This window comes from Homalodisca vitripennis, chromosome 1, assembly GCF_021130785.1.
Source record: "Homalodisca vitripennis isolate AUS2020 chromosome 1, UT_GWSS_2.1, whole genome shotgun sequence".
Taxonomy (NCBI): domain Eukaryota; kingdom Metazoa; phylum Arthropoda; class Insecta; order Hemiptera; family Cicadellidae; genus Homalodisca; species Homalodisca vitripennis.
In genome coordinates this window covers 62,541,898-62,562,405 of record NC_060207.1, presented here as the reverse complement: position 1 = coordinate 62,562,405, position 20,508 = coordinate 62,541,898, and the positions used below count along the sequence as shown (strand labels likewise).

Genomic DNA, 20,508 nt, shown 5'->3' with positions numbered 1-20,508 from the left:
GACAAAATTTGTCAGCGAGAAAGTTGTGTGAAAATAGATGAATATTTTTTTTGTAATTTATCATTTTTTTATTGGAAGTTTAGTTTAGCCTGTAGTAGCGTATGAAGTGATGAGTGAACGTTTCTGCCGGAACTGTAGTTGGCGCATTGGCTCACTGATACCGTATTAACTCAATAAATTAGTTTATTGTGCAATAAAAATACCTTTACGAAAGAACCAAGTTAATTTAACTAATTTATTAGTTTTAAAAATATTGTGGGTTTAATTGTTATTGCAATTATATACTTTATCCGTAGCAATAACTGTATTATTTACAACGGTGTTCAACTCACTGTTGTTCACTCGGTGTTTACTCACTTGTATTCTATGTTTAACTAACTATTAATATTGAGCAATTACAACAAGTATAATGATTGCATTGAACTTTTTATTAAGATATTGTTAAGATAATTGTGTATTAATTATTTTTTCAACCACTTTGTATTTATATTTTGTTCATGATTTGTTTAACCCATCATATGTAACTAATAAATAAAACATAAAAAAATTTCATATAATTTTTGCATATAGTTTTAATTACTCTCAACTTAATAGTTCCGTTTTCACTTCTATCGGCAGTCCCACGACTGCTACTGTTTTTTTTTATTTATTTTTTTTATGAATATTAAGAAATAGGGGATGATTTCACCCTTATGGATAAGTTACGTCGAAAGAGTTAAGTATTTACTATATGTGTACCAAATTTCATTAAAATCGGTTGAGTGGTTTTTGAAATATAAAATTATTAATAAACTTGTAAACTAGCACTCCTAATTGTAAAAGTGCGAACAACTTATATAGCAGAGATATAGCTTATAACTTTCGAGACTCTCTGTAGCTCAGTTGGTAAGACCCTTGCCTTCAAAGCCTGAGGTTCTGGGTTCAAATCCCAGAGCTTCAGGCGCGCTTTTTATTGAGGAAGACATGGTTGTCGTTCAGTGGTTGGGGACAAGTCTTTACACGAGTGGCTATAGTATAATGACTATAGAACAAGCCGAGTAATGACAACTGTGGTTGGCGCGCCATTTGCTTCCTCACCTTTCCACTTCATTCCTTAATTCCTTCTCTTCCTTAATTCCTTCTCTTCCTTAATTCCTTCTCTTCCTTAATTCGTTCATTACATTCATCATTCACATCGTTCATTAATACAACATTACACTTACAAAACACCCGACACAAATTCCCTAATTGTATCTCTCCATCAACTTCTACACAGTAGTTACCAAAGAAAATTGAGACTTGGGAAAAAAAAAATCCAGAGTCTAAGACCCGAATTACAGCTCCTAGCTTGGTTGGACAGTAGCAGTGCAGGGCCAAGTCTCTAAACAATAGACACCGTAGAAGTTGAATGTGATGTGATTCCCCATAGCGCAAACACGCACACTAACAACACTACACCAAAGACACAATCATTCATTTTGTCTTTAACAATAATTGATGATGTTCATATTATTCTCTTTCATTCCTTCTAAAACTTCAAAAATATACTCTTTCGCTGATGAAAAATCTCGATTTCTTCCGTAATAATCTTTATAATCATAGACAAAATATCCTAAATAGTTGAATAATAAAATAAAATCATTTCTTTTTATCTCGGTAGTTAAAATATAAACATAAACATTTGCGTTGAAAAATTTATATCTCGGCAGAGTTAGTTCCATAATCTCCATTTATAACAAAAAATCTTTCTGTTTAAATGGAAGAGTATAATGCCAACTGTTACAAGTGTTATAATAGAGGAGAAATTATTGATAAAAGATATTTAGTTTGAAGAGATTGTAATTTAATTTTGTACAAAAGACCTAAACCTAAGAAATTTTGAAATAAACTAACACATTTGAATAATCTGCTTACAAAATTGCAATATGGAGGTAAAAAACAAACAAAATTTGTTACAGAATTTAGAAAACAGAATAAAAATTTTTACTTATCTCTTAGAACCATTGAAAAAATTATTTTCCTTTTCAAAGAATACATTAGGTTTGTAGGTATCGATACACACGTTTATTATGAAAAGATATTACCTGTATTTTTTCATTATCTGGATGTTGAATTTGACTACGATTTTAAGCCAGAAATCCTCGATGATTTTATAGTACACTTGGAAAAGATAAATAATGAACCTCGTCAAACAATGAAGATGTTGGCAATTCCCTCAACTTCTCAAGTGATTGTTAGCAAATTTCATTTTTTCCGTCTTTAAATTTTTTCTATCTAAATGGAGTTCTTGAAAGAGTTGAACACGGTTGGTGAATTCAAGTTTAAAGAATATAAGAAGTTGAATAAATTAGAAGAAAATAAGAAATACAAAATTTTGAATTTGGAGAAAATAAAAGATAAATTCGGGTTTACAATAATTGCTGAGTTGGAAGATTATAAAGTACACTTACCGAACAGACTTTTGAATGTTTTGGATGAAAAAAAGATTAAAGAATTGAATAAACATGATAAATTACACTTGGTTGTTACTGGAAAGAAGACTATTAAAGATAAAGACTGTGTTACTATCAATTTTGTAGAATAGAAGATTATCATTAGTACACTTCATAGTACTCTTTTGATAACCATAGTTGGTGTCTCTCTTCATCAGAATCACATGGAATATTATCTATAGTAATACCTTTTGTTTCACGCAAAATATAGTGATATTTTATAAGAAAAATCTGATAGTGCTCTTTAATGAATTTTGTTGATAAATCTTGATTCTCACAAAAAATCCTAAGGAATTCAACAATTAAGTCTTGATTGTATTTGAAAAACGTACAGTATTTAGAAAATTTCATAAAATATTGATGAAAACTCTCTGTTTGTTTCTTTTTTAATTTCTTTTCAATATCTTTCGTAATTAAGTTAAATAAACAATCCAATACATTTCGTGCTTTATGATGAAAAAACAACCCTCCATCATACGTTCTTTCTGCAAAAGAATTTACAAGTTCAATGAATTCTGTATCGGAAAGTGTCGAAGACGGTATCAACAGTTCTATAAAATGTTTTGGTAATTCGTTGAATTCATCTTTGTTGCACTTTTTAAACGCTAGAAATTTTAGAGACTTTGGTGAGTTCATGTTTGCCATTTAGCAGAAAAATTTTTTATTAAAGTATGTTTTTAGTAAAAAACTTTTAAATTGATTAAATTTTATTAAGATTTCGAAGATTTTTCGTTTATTCGTAGCAGATTTGACAACATTTCCAATATATTTTACATTAAAACAGCTTAAGAAAGTAGAAGCAAACAGCTATAGATTCGGTAATTTTTCATTCGTGGTTTACAGATTCGTTTATTGTCATTTAAACAGTATTTTCCATTACTGTTTGATTTTACAGATTCGTTTATTGTCCTTTAAACAGCATTTTCCATTGATTTACTGTTGGCTCCGAAAGTGGTCTAGAAACGGCATATTCATATCTACTGTACTTATATATATATATAAACCTATTTTAGTAATCAGCCACTTATAACTGAACATAAATACTCTCGTAAGATTAACTTTGGAAGTCCGTAGGGAGAGAACTACTATAGTTAGAGGTATTTCAAATCCACGAAATGCATATAGAGTGTAAGAGTTTTTGATTATGTCAAATATATTAATATTATATTTATATATATATTATATATATATATATATATATATAATATATATATATATATATATATATATATATATATATATATATATATATGACATTCACTAACCAACTTTACTATAAGTTTTTTATGTATGATGGTTTACACTCATACTTAATTAAAATATAATATGAATTCTGTTAAAAAATATTTATTCTCAACATTTATTTTTAAAGTTTAATTTTTTTCGACTAAACAAACAGTTCATATTAACATTATATTTAAGAATCTCATTTGGCTGTGCTAGGATTAATGTGTACATTGGAGGTTACACAGGTTGTACTTACCAGTAGAGTCCTGAGTAAGAATGATCCTGAAGCCCTTGTGTGACGGGTTGGTGGGACCAGAATGGAACTCCAAGAACATGAAGTTGGACTGGGTCCTGAGTTCTCTAGGTACAGTGTTACCACACAGTGAAGGGATGAGGTGTGGATTTCTTTGATTTTCTCCATTGTAAAGTCGCAGAAAATCTTTACTGCAGTCAGGATCAAGATCCACAGCCTCAAATTTCACCTAAAAAAAATAACTCACTAAAGTAAATTCGTAAAGGAAGTGGTTCTAATGTTTCTAATCAATTAATCTACAACAAATTAAATATTAATTGTTAAATCAGTACTTTAATGACATGATTGATAAAGGCAAATAGTCTTTTCTGTCTCTTCTTGTGGATTGCTAATACATTGGCAATGATTGTTTAACTTTTATGTGGACAATATACAGTAAAATAACTTCTTTACTCGACTACAAGTACAGTTTCCACAAGAAATTGTGTCATTTAGTAATAAATAACAGCAATAAATTTATGTTCACTGCAGTTTAGATTCTATAAATATAATGCTAATACATCTAAACTTTATGCTAAGTTACATTAAAGAAATCTAGTGAGATTTATAACATTTACATAAATAAATAAAATAACAAATTTATTAAGTATGTTTTACATTTCCTGTTGAATGAACTAGGATCTTTTAATTAACTTTTTTCTTTTTTTTCTCTTAGGACAAGAAGCTTATAAATTGCACTAAGTCCTGTAGCAACCTTGGGGCTGCTTCTGGAGTGACAGGATATTCAGGATGGGTAAGGTTAGGGAGTAGGGATCGCCTCCTATCAAGATCCATGACAAAGAATTAGGGCACTAAATCTCAAAGTCATGTCTCCCCGGAAGAAGGGGAGGCCAGCTCTGAACCAGTCTCCCCAGTCAAAGTAGGCAGGGGGTGGCACACCCTTGTTGAGGTTAGCAAGAACCTCTGAGGTTAGGGAATAAACCCTACCAACTCCAACAGTCATCTCCCACAGTTGACTAGATCTATTGAATTGCCCATGAACCCCAGAATCTCGACATTTGCGGTTAGTGATGTGCCGCTCCTGGACATCCATAAGGTTGCCCAGATTAAAGTGACATTGGTTTTTGCTGTGCCCAGTAGTGAGTTCAACTGGAAGTTATAAACCAGCCAGAAGTGATCCCTGCTGGGTATTTTAAGTAACTTAATTTTAATTTATTTTGAGATCATATTTTAAATTTATATCCAATATAAGACTTTTTTTCCAGAACTGAAAATTATGCTTGTCATAATGTATTGGCAATATTTTCTCTGTTTCTAGTATAATATTGATAGAAACTATCAACATTTGATATACACTATTATAGATTCTGTATTTTACAGTAATAATTTTAACACATTCCCTGCGTTGTTGATATACTACAAAAACTATTTGGGTGCAAAATGGATAACTGGTTACTCATGCATGAATATAACCTGGTGTGTTAGGAATAAGACGTCATTATTGTCAATGTGGCAACTCAGGAACATAATCAGACAACATTAAATGAGTAACCGGTTACTCGTAACGCACATAAGCAGTGTTGGTGTTTATTAATAACAGTAAATCTTTTATACAAGGAAAATGAGTTCTTTTATAGTTTTGTCATAAAATAGACAAAAATATTACATATTTAAAAGAAGTAGAATAAAAACCATGTGGATTTTGCTGATGGATATATTTTATGAAGATAAAACAATGCTTAAGTGTATTATACAACATATGTACAAACTAGACACATTTAAAAACTAAAAATCAACACTTTTTCAGTACCGTAGACTAAAATAATTAAAATTTAAAATTAAGAGTACTGTTTAGTTACAATTTTAACTTTCAAAAGTTTCAGTTTAAATCACCAATTTACTTGAGTGCTTCTGTTAAAGCAGTCTAGGGACATGTGTGTTTCTCCAGGACACTCATTACGGTATGGCTCACCTGTTTGGTTAATTTGTTCGCACCTTTCAATGACATTTTTTCACCCTGTTTTTAGTGGCGTACAGTGCTAAGCACTGCTTGATTAGGTGGGTTTAATTAATTTAAAAAAATATTTTGTACCTAAAACTGTTAATAATGCTACTACAAATATGTCTGAAGCGCTCTAAAACATAACTCTCTGATATTGTTCCTCCACTTGTGTGCCACATCTGAAGTGAAGTTGGGATGCAACACCTTTGGTAGACAAGCTATACGCACATAGAGATCATGGTTAGGGGGCTGGGGATAGCGGGAGTAATAGCCAGTGTTAACAAGTGGCCAGGGAAGCTAGCCCCTCTTGATGGAGACATATGAGTGATCCTGATTATGCCCAACTGTGAGGTACTAAAAAGTAGGTACAGTGTAATTTTTTTTTATTATTTTGGGTCGTCCATTCAAGCTTTATTGTGGGATTAGTTTTCCCATCCACAATGAGTAACGGGATCCAGATAAAACATGATCACCTCAGCTATCGTGCCAAGACATGTTCGACGCTTGACGGGTTGCGGCATGAACAATCACTTGCGCATGCGCTCCAACGCAAACTCGTCAGATGGACCGACCAGCAGAGGAGCAAGAGGTCAGTCTAGTGATGGGAGAATCGAATACTTTAAAGAATCGAATACAGTGAATTCGAATTCACCCCTGTATTCGAATATGTATTGGAATACTTGTATTTGAATACTTTTTCTCAGCTGAGCGTTTCTAACAGACAGGTCTAGACTTGTCTTACTTCTTTCCCGCAATCTATTGTTCCTGGGTTATTTCACTTGTTTGTCACGAATTCACCACTGTATTCTAATATGTATTCGAATACTTTGGCTTTTGGTGCCTCATATAAACAAGTCATACCCATGATATACGAACTTCAGAAGAAATATCTTTATTTACCTGCTACTTCAGTTCCGTCTGAAAGACTATTTTCCACAGCAGGTCTTGTCACTAATTACTGTAGAAATAGACTAAAGCCAGAAAACCTCAATAATATTTTGTTTTTACACAACAATATAAAATAAATATTCATATTTGTCTTTATTGCTTAGAACTGTAACTCTGAAATAATATGTATTGTTTAAATTTAATAATTATACAATTAATTTTACATTTTTTCAAGTATTAAAATTTGTAATTATTTTTTAAAATTATGAATCTCCCCTAAATTATTCTTTTCAAAGTCTCTATATATATGAACCTCATATGAATTATGAGGTTTAAAATTAATACAACACAGCTCTTGGATATTTTATTTGAATACTATTTGTCAGAATAAACGAATACTCCAGGTTTTAATTCAATTCTTCCAGAGAAATTGTATTCATTTCAAAAGTATTCGAATTCATTTTGATGTATTCGAATATGTGAATACTCTGGCTGTATTCGAATACTGTTCGATTCTGTATTCGATTCTCTCATCACTAGGTCAGTCTACATATTCCGATTACGACGATTAGACCTACGGTACGCTGAGAACTTACCCTCACTTCTTCCGAATTGTTCGTGAGATACGGACATAACGAATACTTATTGCAATTGGTAATTTTTTACTTTAATTACTATACTTATCATAATTTATTAACCTTTCCTTCATATTCTGTGTCGTTTTTATATGTTGTGCCACACGAAATTAACTTATAACGTATTATTCTTGGTACCTATTCTTTTACTTTACTTACTATCTTTCTTAACCTACGTTCGTGCAATACGGACCTAACCTTTAAATTGGGTATTAGTGGTTCTTTACTTTACTTATTATCTTACTTAATCTATGTTCATGCAATACGGACCTAAAATTTAAATTGTGTGCTAGTGGTTCGTTACACTTTACTTACTATCTTACTTAACCTATGTTTGTGCAATACAGACCTAACCTTTAAATTGTGTACTAATGGTTCTTTACTTTACTTACTATCTTACTTAATCTATGTTCCTGCAATACAGACCTAACCTTTAAATTGGGTATTATTTGTTCTTTACTTTACTTACTATCTTACTTAACCTATGTTCGTGTAATACGGACCTAACAAATAGATTATTGCTCTGGGTCTATTATTACTTCCCATACACTCTTGCTAAATCTTTGTTCATACGATACTGAACAAACATTATATATTATTCTTAGTGTTGATATTACTTTTGTTCATACTATTTTACATAACATATAGTGTGTTGCAGTTGAGATAGCTTTGATTTAGACAGAGATTTAGGTATTTACGCTTTTGTGTAAAATCCTTTTCGTTAATTGATGATAGTAAATATCTTACACATCGACACCATTTTATTTCAAATTATCCATTTTTTCAAGGTCAGTCGGGTAATGATGATTTACTAAATGCTTGAATTTTACCACCACCTTATGTGATAGCAATATATCTGAACCCAAACTGACATACATAATCCATAAGAATAAAATTTAGACCCCTGGATCGAATCCCTGCTTGATTGGGCTCATCTAGGGTATGCGATACGTGTCATTCTTAACAGTAACTGGTTGTGTTGAGAAAAGACACGTCACACAACATGTCATCCAAGTTTTGCCGAAGGGCTGAATGCATACCGTTCACAGCATGGCCTAAGGTGGTTTCACCCACTTAGTGAACTTAGTAAATTTAATTGCAGGACACGAAATTTCAGTGAATCATTTGCATCAGTCTGAGTGTTGCATCATTTGGCCAGAGCAGAAGAGAAACTGAATTAAGACGACTAGTTAAAGACGGACGTCTCTCTTCACAATCTAAAGGTAAAGAAAAATAGAGATATTCTTAAAAGACTGATCAATGCTGTATGTTTTTTGGGTAAACAGAAATTAGCGTTTCGAGATCACAATGAGACTGAAAAATCTGTTAATTGGGGTAATTACATTGAACTTTTCAAATACACAGCAGTGTTTTTAAAATACTTTCAACTCACATTAAAAACTATAGCGACAGTTGGCTCATGAACATATGTCGATCTTCATTCACAGTTTTACGAACCACATCAAGTAAAATACAATGTGTTGAAATTGATCAGGTCCTGATTCAAGGAGGAGTCAAATTATTTCTTCATTTCATATGTTCTTAGAAATGAAGAATATATTTTTGAGATTTCCCCGGTTCTACAGGAAGATTCCCGGGTTTTGCCTGGTTTCCCGATTTTCCGGACGAGTGGCCAGGAAAGTATTTTAGTATTTTTTTGTCTGTCATATGTTACAGTACAATTGCTCAATTACATAGTAGTAAACTTTCTAATCTATAGCTTACATGAACTTGGGAATCTTGTTGAAACTTTACATTCCAAGCACAATCTATATTAGCTGGATACTTATTGGGATATCCAGGACTGGTGATGACAGCTTGAGGTCCATGGACAATGCCTCCACATTGATCTGTTTTGTATGTCAAAGTAAAATTGGCCAAAGAAACAGGAAAGCTATGTTGTCTTCCATAACTTCCTCTCCTTCGGGCCTGCACACATATAACAGACTAATTAGATCAAAAAAATTAAGTAAATAGAAACTTTACTCAGATATGACTCTAATTATAGGTCAAATCAAAAAGGTTCTACATCCCATCATACTTTTTGTAATTGTATAGTCATGTTTGAATTCTCTACATAAGCTAGAGTACAGTAGAATATTCAACTATTTTAATGTAGTTTTTTATGTAAAAAATAAATAAGAATGTATTGAAATTGAGTAGAAGTTTAAAAAATCGAATGCATTTAAATTTGAAAAACAATGAAGTTAATAACAGAGAAATAATGTTGTGTTCTTCTCACCTTAATAACGGTTCCAGGGAAGGGACTCCTCACCATAACTGGACTTGTTGTGTTCTCACACACTGTTTCCAATATCATTGATCCTGAATCATTTATTAAACAGGCTTAATTTATTAAATTACTCTTAAAATCAAAGCTGCTGAAAAATAAAATATAATAATTTCTACTTAGTCTTAAAAGTTGAGTTTACAAAGTTTCAAAGCGGCAACAACAGGCTAGGAATCATTGTATCACTTTAATTGGCAGACTATTACCTGTAAAGATCCAGAAATCTTAAAACCAAAGTAACAAACCATTTTGTCTGGTCATTAATTTGCACTTGAGGCTGTTTACTTTCTGATAAGAGCACTTAAAGTTTGATTTGTAAATGTACAGAAAGATATACGTACTACTATCTTGGATGATGAGAGAGTCGTATGTAGTTCCGTAGACTGGGCAGACTATTTTAGTCATGTTGTTGAACGTACCATTGACAGTGACAGTAAAGGTGGTCTGGTTGGACAACATAGGGTCACGAGAGTTGCGCCACTCACAATAGTAATACTTAGCATTTTGCCCCAGTAAGGAGAAGCTCAACGAGCCCTGGTCTTCCAGTTGTCCTCCACATACTGGAGCACAACAGAGTACAAAATTGTATACATTAGGATTATTTGAACAATATTTCACTAAATTAACAGCTCAAATCTTATATGTGTAAGTTACTTTACCTCCTACACAACAATATTAGCTAAAGGTCTATCTGCATACATTTATCTTGAAATATGATATAAAAATGTTCAAACTGTTCCCAGTGTGTTTTTGGCACTAAGTTTAGATGGGTGCTGTAACCAAGCTAATTCAGGTTTAACATATATTCAAAGTTAAATATATCATATCTCATAAATGCATATAGAGAAACAAAACTAAAAAATTATATAGGATTTATTTTACTGTTGTCAGTTAAAAACTGTTAACGAATTTATACTCAAAATAGTGTATTATTCATTCAAATATTTTGTATAAATTCAATTTTGGGGAACGTGTCCATGGGTCAGAGTCAGGGATTGATATTGAAATGAGGGAGCTTCAGCAAACTATGTCAAAATTAACTGAAATCTGGTGTTTGAAAGTAAAGCATTATAGGTAATGGCACTAATGAGTTGGAGAAGAGGGAAAAATAGCTGTAGGGCTGGATACTAAGGGCATACTTAACACCAATGAATATAGTGCCAAGTATAGTCAGGCTGCCGTATTTAATTTAATATGTTTAGTGATTCAATATAAAATTGGGCTAGTTATTTCAGACCATTTCCTAGGTGATGACATGAAACTCATCACTAATACTTCTAGATCCACTGAAGTAGCATATTTTAATGATCAATTAGGGCAAAAATTGAAATGTTAGAGCTTTTGTTGTAGTATTCATTCTTAATGTATACTATAAATAATACAACTAAGGATCCACTTAGTTGTAGTACGAGTATTTTAAAAATAAATGAACATTGGTCAATTGTTGAGAAAAGTTAGCGACATGTTCCTCAAAGATAGTCTTGTAAATATTTATTGTAAAAGAAAAACACCTTTAATCAGAGGAGGGTGTAGTACTTTTGTAAAATATTGAATTCATCATTAAGCCATTGATGTCAACAAATTTTGCATTGACACTGTATTTGAAGTAACTACTGTTTCAATGACTAAAACTAATATTGTTATTACTATATGTTGTACACCAGTTTTTAATTTTGATTGTTTCCTATCACCATTGGACACTTTTGTTGATCTATTGTATAAAAAGTATCCTTCCAGCCATGTTATTATTCCAGAGGATTTTAATATTGATGTTTTGAAAGATAATTTAAATGCTAAAAGCTTTCCTAAGTCCTCAGCTTATGCTCTAATAATTTATACTGTTTAAATAATGAATTCACAAGAAATGGAGATTGTTTACACAACATTGTTACCAATATGTTGAAAAATAATATATAATATCATCGAGTCTCAATTCAGTGACAACTCTGGTGTTTGGGCGGTCTCATGATATTTTGGACAGTAAAGATGTTGATTAGACATTCTTAAAAACATACTATTGAGTTTATTTGATTTTTAATGAGTATTTTAATATCTTAACAACTTCTTTTGATGAATTCTGAGTTTTAAAGAGAATAAAAACAGTTTTAATAAAAATAATATTAAGAATAGGTGGTACACATCAGAACTGAGGTCATAAAGAGATTTTGTCTTGTATTTATATGATTGCCACAAGAATAACAAAAGTCTTGTTACAGAAAATGTAGGTACACAAGGATGTATACTTAACAGGTAAAAGCCACTATAAGACAACAATTAAACAGGTAAAGTTTGAATCTCATGGAAATAAAATTCTTAATTTGAAAAACAAGTGTAAAGCTGCTTAGAATGTTATTAAGGTAGAAAGTAATTAAAAGCAGCAAATAAATAAATAAGGTTTGTGACATCTTTAATAACTATTTTATTAATTCTAAAATCTCACATGGAGTAAATAATGTACTGAGTAATTGTAACAACTCTGTTATACAATTTTTTAATTCATACGAATATAATTTAAATATTGGAAATAATGTTTTTCATTGGAAGCAGATATGTTAAAATGATGTGCTCAAACTTGTCTCTAAACTGAGCTCATCATAATTTCTTGACTATTGATGAAGGAAGGAAGAAACCTGTGGTTTAGGGTGAAAAACAAATCGTACAAATAAAAACATATCAAAATTAATGTATAGGTTCCTCATCACAAGGGATATTACACTAATTAGTTAGTATTATTTCCATTTTATTAAGAAATTGTAATTAGCATGATTAAACTAGAACTATTGACACTGTAAAAAACCTACTACTTGGGTTTTGTTTAATTGAGGCTTGGGTCTCAAGTAACTCTAGAAAACTGTATTTTTAATTCACCATCAAAATAAAATGTTCAATTTATCCATAAATACTAAAGATTAGTTGCATAAGTCGCTTTATATCATAACTATTTTGTAACAAAGAAAGAATATATGCTCAACACATCACAGGAAATAAGAACATGGTAAAAAGTTATCAGTAAGAAACTAGTAACAGTGGCATATGTTTATTATTTTAAATTAAATATAATCAACTAATTCAAAAAAATCAATTGTCACAAAATTAAATCTGTTACAATTCATTTTACACTACTATGAATAAGTGCATTACATAGTGCATCGTACTGTAATGTAGTACAAATAATCCCAGATTATGCTGAGATGCTATAGAATTCTAATACAGTTGATTTAACATAATTTTGAGAAAAGTAGCAGTATTTTGTTTAGTGTTTAGTTTCCCTACTGCTTGGCCATAAAACTAATTTGACATCAGACAATCAAGTCAGGTTAACTCATATCACAATGGTCTTAAAATTTAGGTAATAGAGCCAGCCATCTTTGGTGAGAATAAAAATCTGTACACTAGTCAGGATCTATATGAAAAGAATGATTTTGAATTAATCATTAGTTAAACAAATTATAGAAATATTAAGAAAAACAATGTTTTATACTTGAACTATCTATGTTAAGTTGAGAAATTTCCAATTTGAATTGCCAATTAAATGATTTCTATATTCTCATAAACTAAAAGGAATTTATATTTTAAATTTACTTGTTGGTTTGTCAGAAGAGAACTCCGCTTTGAAACCACGGTGTGCTCCGCTGATAGAAGATTCGATGTAGTGAATTCTCATCTCGTTTGTGAATGAATCTACAACTAGATTGGTCCACGATGAGTTGGAGGAAAATGAAGTAATGAAGAAACTTTCTCCATCGTGGAACTAAAGAACATAAATGAAAAAGGTAGAAGTCATTAGAGTAGAAGGTAATATTTTGTACACTGAAGTATCATAAATTTGAATTAATACAAAACATGGAAAAAGAAATAAATCAAGATGGATTGGGATTAGAAAAGTACAGATAGGAATGAATGTAACATGTTTAGTTTATTATAGTTTTTATATACTAATGTACGTTATATCTTGAAACATTGATTTACTATTTCTAACATAAACAAAACCAGTTTGGAATAGGACATTTTTTTATTTTACAACGATCCTTTATTTCCATTTTTCCTTCTTTTTTCCCTCCCCCCAATGAATTCCTTTATATAGAAAATTGTATCAGCTTTAATTTCAAATACGTGTAAATTTTCTGTAGGACCTACTCCTACTGAGATATATAGGCAAAAACCCATAAAAAGGACCTTTGATCTCCCATCCCTCTCTTCCGCCACACATAGGTACGTTATACTACCATGTATCCTAACTAACATCCTGTAGTTGGTTTTTCTGTTAATTAACTTTCATTCCATAAATTTGTCACTGTGCTAATAAGTAGAAAACTTGCATTGCGTACTTGTATGCTATAACTTTAGTTTTAAAATTGTAAACGTTTTCTTGATGTAATTTGTTCAGGGTGGCCACTCAAAACCGATTTCCAAATTCCCTGTTTTTCATGGTTTCTCCAGGTGAAAATTTCAGATTCTCTAGTCCATTTTGAAACCAAATAAACAGCTGTAATACTGTACTTAACCCTTACACCAACTAGAAAGATGAAGGTTTATAGTCAATAGCTGTATTTGAAGGAAAAGGAAATACCATAAAACTGTGGTTGGTTAGTATATTTCGTCGTTACCAATATGTGAGAAATTCGGTGAAAATTCATCGCTACCACCAGTTTTAAGCTCCATAGTGTTTTAAGCTCCTCTCTGTTTCTTTCAATGTGTCGCCATAACATTGTGTATTCATAATAAATTTCCTTTCTGTAATGTTACATGTAAAATACATGTATCCAATTTGGAGAAATAAATAGAACAAACAATCACCAATACAGCGCTACCATGGGGTATTCTGCAGTTCAGCATTGCGGGTTAGAGGTCTGTTTTGCATGAACTTTCGGTATGAGACAACAATTTTGCTGGCATACAAGATCGATTCAAAACAAACAAGACATAAACTAAATATTTTCATCTAAACTCTATTTTTAACTTTAACGTAGAATGCCACTCTACTTCAAAGGAGTTTAAAGAGATTCAGGAAAATGAATATATTTTTAAAACCAAAAATCATATCCTCTACCTTTTTCTTTAAAATAATAGATATGGTGGTTTAAAAGTGAGCTTCCAGAAAAAAATTTAAAATTAGCAATCGATTATACACAAAGTGCTACAAAAACAGATTTTAGCGATGAGTAATTTAAGTATTCCTGATCAGTTGTCCACATGTAGACACAGGAAACTCTTGACGATGTGCCAAAATAAATATAGAAAATACTAATTATTGCTTAAATATTATTTGTTAAACTACAATAATTTGTTAATTTGGTTATCTATCTACAATTTTTCATACAGAAAGTAAAAATATGTTAGCAGCTGGTAATTTGCGTAAGCTATCATCTGCGAATAAGACTTACTTGGATTCGAGATTCAGCTTTCACACATCACTAGTTATAATATTTTTAAATCATAATTTTTCAAGCGTATTTTAATCACATCTGTTGGTATCAGAATCGATTGAAAAGAGCCACGGTATTGAGAGACCTATTTAGCGACTGAACAAAACTTAAAAACAAAAACACTCTTTATATTGTGGCCACTACCGCTTGAATAGTGGCCAAGACCCTAGACGTTTGATCAACCGACTTCATTTGTTCAATGGATTCTTATGTATTTGGGGGGCTTGCCACAACACAGGGGTAAAACTAAAATAAACATCACTAAGCTAGTGGAGGCAGCCAGCACCAGGTGGGGCTTGCGAACATATGTCGACATTCATTCACAATTTCATGAACCACACCACGTAAAATACAATGTTTTGAAATTAATCATGTTGTAACAGGTCAAATTACGACATTTGAATATTCGCGGGGAATTGGCAGACTGTGACGTCAATGAATCGGCAGACTGTGACGTCAGTGAATCACATGTTGTCGGAATTGAGATTTATTTAATAACGAAGAAATTTATTGAACTTTATTCGGGAAAAGATTTGATTAATTAAAATGAAGTAAACATAACCAAAATTCGTGTTTTACAAAAACATTAAATAGAATTACGCAGAAAAGCCAATTGTGGTATGAATGACTTGTATATTGATGACGTCATAAAGCACATGTTGCTAAAAATTTAAATAAAAAGCTTTGAAAAAATAATAAAAAGAAAATAGAAATACTTAAATTGATTAATTATAGTAAACGTAATAAATTTCGACAATTATAAAAAAAAGAATTAAATTAAATTTATTCGTGAAGACGCTGATTTGAACGAGAGAGGGGATGAGTATTGTTTTGAGTCGGTATCCGTCGTTTTATACGGAGATTCGCTCTTCTTTCACCAGACTCGAAGCAAGGAGGATGTGTTAGTTCTCCTGGGATGGTAATGGTCTGTTGTATAGTATATTGAAATTTAATCAAGGATGGGATATTGTTTAGACTTTTAAAATTATCAAAGCACTGCAAGGTGAGTGAAATTATAATATGTGTTGAGAGTGTGACATTTAATAAATTAATCTCGTGGTCACTTGGTTTGACTTTCTTTAAATATCCCTTTTATAAAAAGTGTGGAGTGATGTTAAAATTTGTAATCATTACTTAACATATTTTGGAACCCTGACATACACACAGACTTGTCTCTGGTGATAACACCAGAGACGTTCAAATCTAATAATTTTTGAGTAATACTGAGGGAATACAGCTAGCATTGGCCAAGATGGCGACCGATACCATGATGAGTAACATGGTACAACAACGTGCCACTGGTGACAAGGGGCGTACAACTACATGGTGAGTCAATAACTCTAAAGTACTGACTTTCAGCAAATTATCGCAACCAACGTGGGGGTGACACATAGCAAATTGGCGTTATAATCTGCCACTCTCATCAAATTGACATCACTTCAAATCTGAAATACATCAATGTCCTGATTTAAGGAGGTATTAAATTATTTCTTGATTTTACAAGTTCATCGAAACGGAAAAATTGTTTTTTATATTTTCCCGGTTCTACAGGAGATACCCAGCTTATTCCTGGTTTTTTCCGGTTTGTTGAATTCCCAGCTTATTCCCGGTTTCCTGCTTTTCCTCGTCGGGTGACCACCCTATTGATGTACAATTGTGCAGAATGAAGATTTTATTTATTGATCGCTTAACTGAACTAATAACACTTGGTATTTTTACAAATAGTTCATTAATTTATCTAAGTAGTTGGAAAGGGTTATTTCTGCAGCCGCATCATCCTTTGTTTCTAAGTTGACACAAGTTAAGTTGACTTGAGGTTATAGGTTTCATGTGCAAAAGTTTATAAAACACAAAATAGTAGTACAGCAAATAGATAACCATTAAAATACAGTCACAATGAATATTTGTTACGCTATGTATTCATTGACGGAAAATTTGCATCTAAAAATTCCCAGTGTCCAGAGTACCGCAGCCCTTGAGATGGTACATAAACAGGTGGAATATTATGCCCAAAATCCGTACCTCTGTGTTGAAACAAGCTAGTAATTAGCCTGCATCTAAAACTCTAGAAACGTCTAGTATTTGTAGTGAACCAAACAATGTATGCACCAGAGAATAGATAATTTTGTGAACACAAATAACATTCTAGTTTTTCTCATCCCACCACAAAATAATGAATCTTGATAATTACAAAAGTAATCAAGATAAGGAAAATAATTATATATGTCTGCAGGAAACTTAAGATTAAACCTGATTTAATTCTATCCCATCTGTCTCTGTATTGACTTCTTTTTTAGATGAATGAATTTTGCAACAACTGAGTTATCCCTTTATTCTCACTACAATAAACAATACCCCCCATCATTATCTAATAGATGTAAGGAGTTCAGAAAGTTTTATCACTCCCAACTAAAAAACCAGACATGGTATTGCAGAAGTACTTAAAAAAGGGCAAGTGTCAGTTGAGTCTATATCCCTGTAGAAAAAAGTGAAATATGTAACAACATGGAGGATCCAGATGTTCCCGACTATGGTTATGGTGCTTACTGATCAACAGACTTATTAATAAGTTTTTATATTAATTTTTTTGAGTTTCCATATTTATTATATCAAGTCTAGGTACTATTTTCTCCCAAACTATCATCCCTAATAAAATAAAACTTTCCTAGCATATCCAACATTAATATGACTTTTTATGAAGCACTAATAAAAAAATATATTGAGTTTCTATACAAAAATTTATGTTTTTAGTAATTAAAAATCAAAATGATGAAATCACTGTAAAACTTGGTATTATCCTGCCAATGGTACAAGGTTTAAATTTTAAAACTACTTTTGGATCAACAAGTATAGATACCCGAGTTTAAAATTTAACAAAAAAACTAGCTAATAGAGCTACAATATAGGAGCTACAAATTACAAGTACCATTTGATGCAATAAATAATAAGCATATATTTTAGAAAATAAATTGTTATATAAAGCCTTTCAAAATTAAAGATTTTATTTTCAAACGACTCCACAAATAAATATGTATATGAAAAATATACACATTAACATAACATTAATACATGGCATAAATCAAGAATATATACAGACTTTTAAATACACAACTCTCTACTGACAAATACAACAAAGAATTAAACCACATGTAATATATTGCCATTTTGCCTACACCACACAACTTACTTCACTAATCAATAAAAAGAAAAGCAAGAACAGCACTAGAACATCGCTTCCACTTCATGATAACAAAACAAGAATTCATTTGTAAAACATTCAAAAATATCTCCAATTACAACTTTACAGAAATATTACAGGAAACTGAAAAATACAAACAAATCTATACTCTTACAAAACCAAAAATAAATTATCAAATATATTAAGAAACCCCAAAGACAGAAGCTATGAACACAAAACAGGAATTTATGAAGTGTAATGTAATGACTGTGATACATTGTGCATTGGCTAAAAGAAGGAATGCCAAAACATGATTTAAAGAACATTTTCCACACATAAAGTATGGATGAACAGTCTATTCTGATATCGCCTGCATTCAATCTGGACATACAATTTCAAATAAAAATTTACAATTACTAAAACAAATTACGAATACAATACACTTTGAAGCTTATGAAACATTTTACATGAAAAATATTAACCCTAGAAGTGTGTCCATGTTACCAAAGATAAAACGTCAGTCCATTTTTGACGTGTTGCAAGGGTTTTTTAAAAAATTCGTAAAAAATACTTAGTATCAAGAAAACATATATTGTTATATATCGTTTTTCTTCTCAGAAGTTGTACTATTTGAAATAGGAATAAATCTTTTGATATTCTTTGGTTTAGTATATATTTTCATGAAAATAATGAGAAATTGCTAAAAGTTTTATATGAAAATTTCAAGTTTGGACATCTGTAAGGTATTGAAATATTACAGTAAGGTCAAAATGTTAAATGTATAAAATGTAGAGAATTTTATGCCAAATGAGAAAATATATTAAAAATTTCTATTAAACAAAAATTTTAATTTTGCAATTTTTTTTTTACAAAAGCGAAAATGTACAAAAAATATACAAGGGTTTGGGCTTTTCATTTTTTTACCTCCAAATGTGACTATATATTTATATAAAAAATAGTTTTCTATTGTAAATTATACATGCTATTTGAAAACACTAAAAGTAAACAACAGCAAAATAAACTGTTATTTTATTATAAGCTTAAAAAAAAAATTTTTTTTTTAATTAAAATATTTTGTAACAAAATTCAGAAACAAGCTAAAGATTTTCACTTATACTTTATGTTTATGTAATTTTTGAATATACCCTTAGTAATTATGTTTATTTGGCTAAAATAAAATATAAGATATGTTCAAATACTTTGAGAAGGAACTGAGTTATGACATTTTTTGTTAACAGTCGCACGTTGAAGAATTTACTCATAAAAAAATAATCTGGTTTGCAACGAAAAAAAATATGAAAATATTTTTTTAATTTTTTTACTTGTTATATTATGTTAGCACATAATGTTTTGAAAGAAATACACTCAATAATTTTTGAAATTGAGTAAATAATAATTGTTGTGCGTCAAATATTGTAAAATTTTTGACAATATATAAACAATAGATATTATAGTTCAAAATAACATTGTTTTATAATGTTTTTGTCATTTCATGTGCATTTATGCAGTTGAGTATTTCAACCTGAAAAAATAGAGACCTAAATTATGAAAATCGGTAAAAAAATAAGCTCGTGGTGAAATAAAATGGTCAACAATGGCCGACAGGGATGGGTTGGGTTGGTCTTGATGCGACGCCGTGATTCATCTCTTTCGTTTCGCACTGCCGGAAACCTACTGAACTAAATTTACCGTTGAAAGATTGTACCGGTAGATCGTTTCTTTCAATTTACACTGTTTTTTTTTTATTTTCTTTATTGACAATAAATAACTGTGTGAATGTTATTATACTAACCAGCATAAAATATGCTGGTTTACAACTTTAGAATTGTCCCTTTTTAGAATATTCATAGTAAATCAACTATTCGTTCTAATGACTTTCTGTTTGCACTGGAAGAAAGAATATTTCATTCCGCGTCTATTGACACATGGCAGCACTGTTTGTAGGCAATACGTAACTTGCTGTGATTGGTTTAAAATGACGTATTTCTTTGACCCGGCCACCCGCGAAATTCAACTCAAATGATGACTTCTTCAGAAAACATTTCACCACGACCGTAATATTGAAGTTAGAAAATAAAAGTTTATATGAAAATTGTAGAGTGGAATCTCACAATTTCAATGATACCAAAAACATAGTA

General features: G+C 31.0%; 1 protein-coding gene across 2 annotated transcripts in view; it reads right to left on the bottom strand.

Moving 5' to 3' along the window:
- LOC124362905 (cubilin-like) overlaps positions 1-20,508 on the bottom strand; it is a 277,291-nt gene that overhangs the window by 68,503 nt on the left and 188,280 nt on the right. For both annotated transcript variants that reach the window (XM_046817792.1, XM_046817800.1), the window contains exons 48-52: positions 13,349-13,517; positions 10,108-10,326; positions 9,719-9,801; positions 9,202-9,405; positions 3,955-4,180 (exon numbers count right to left, since the gene is read on the bottom strand). In XM_046817792.1, the coding sequence (XP_046673748.1) occupies positions 3,955-4,180; positions 9,202-9,405; positions 9,719-9,801; positions 10,108-10,326; positions 13,349-13,517 (901 nt within the window). The remainder of the gene's footprint in view (positions 1-3,954; positions 4,181-9,201; positions 9,406-9,718; positions 9,802-10,107; positions 10,327-13,348; positions 13,518-20,508) is intronic.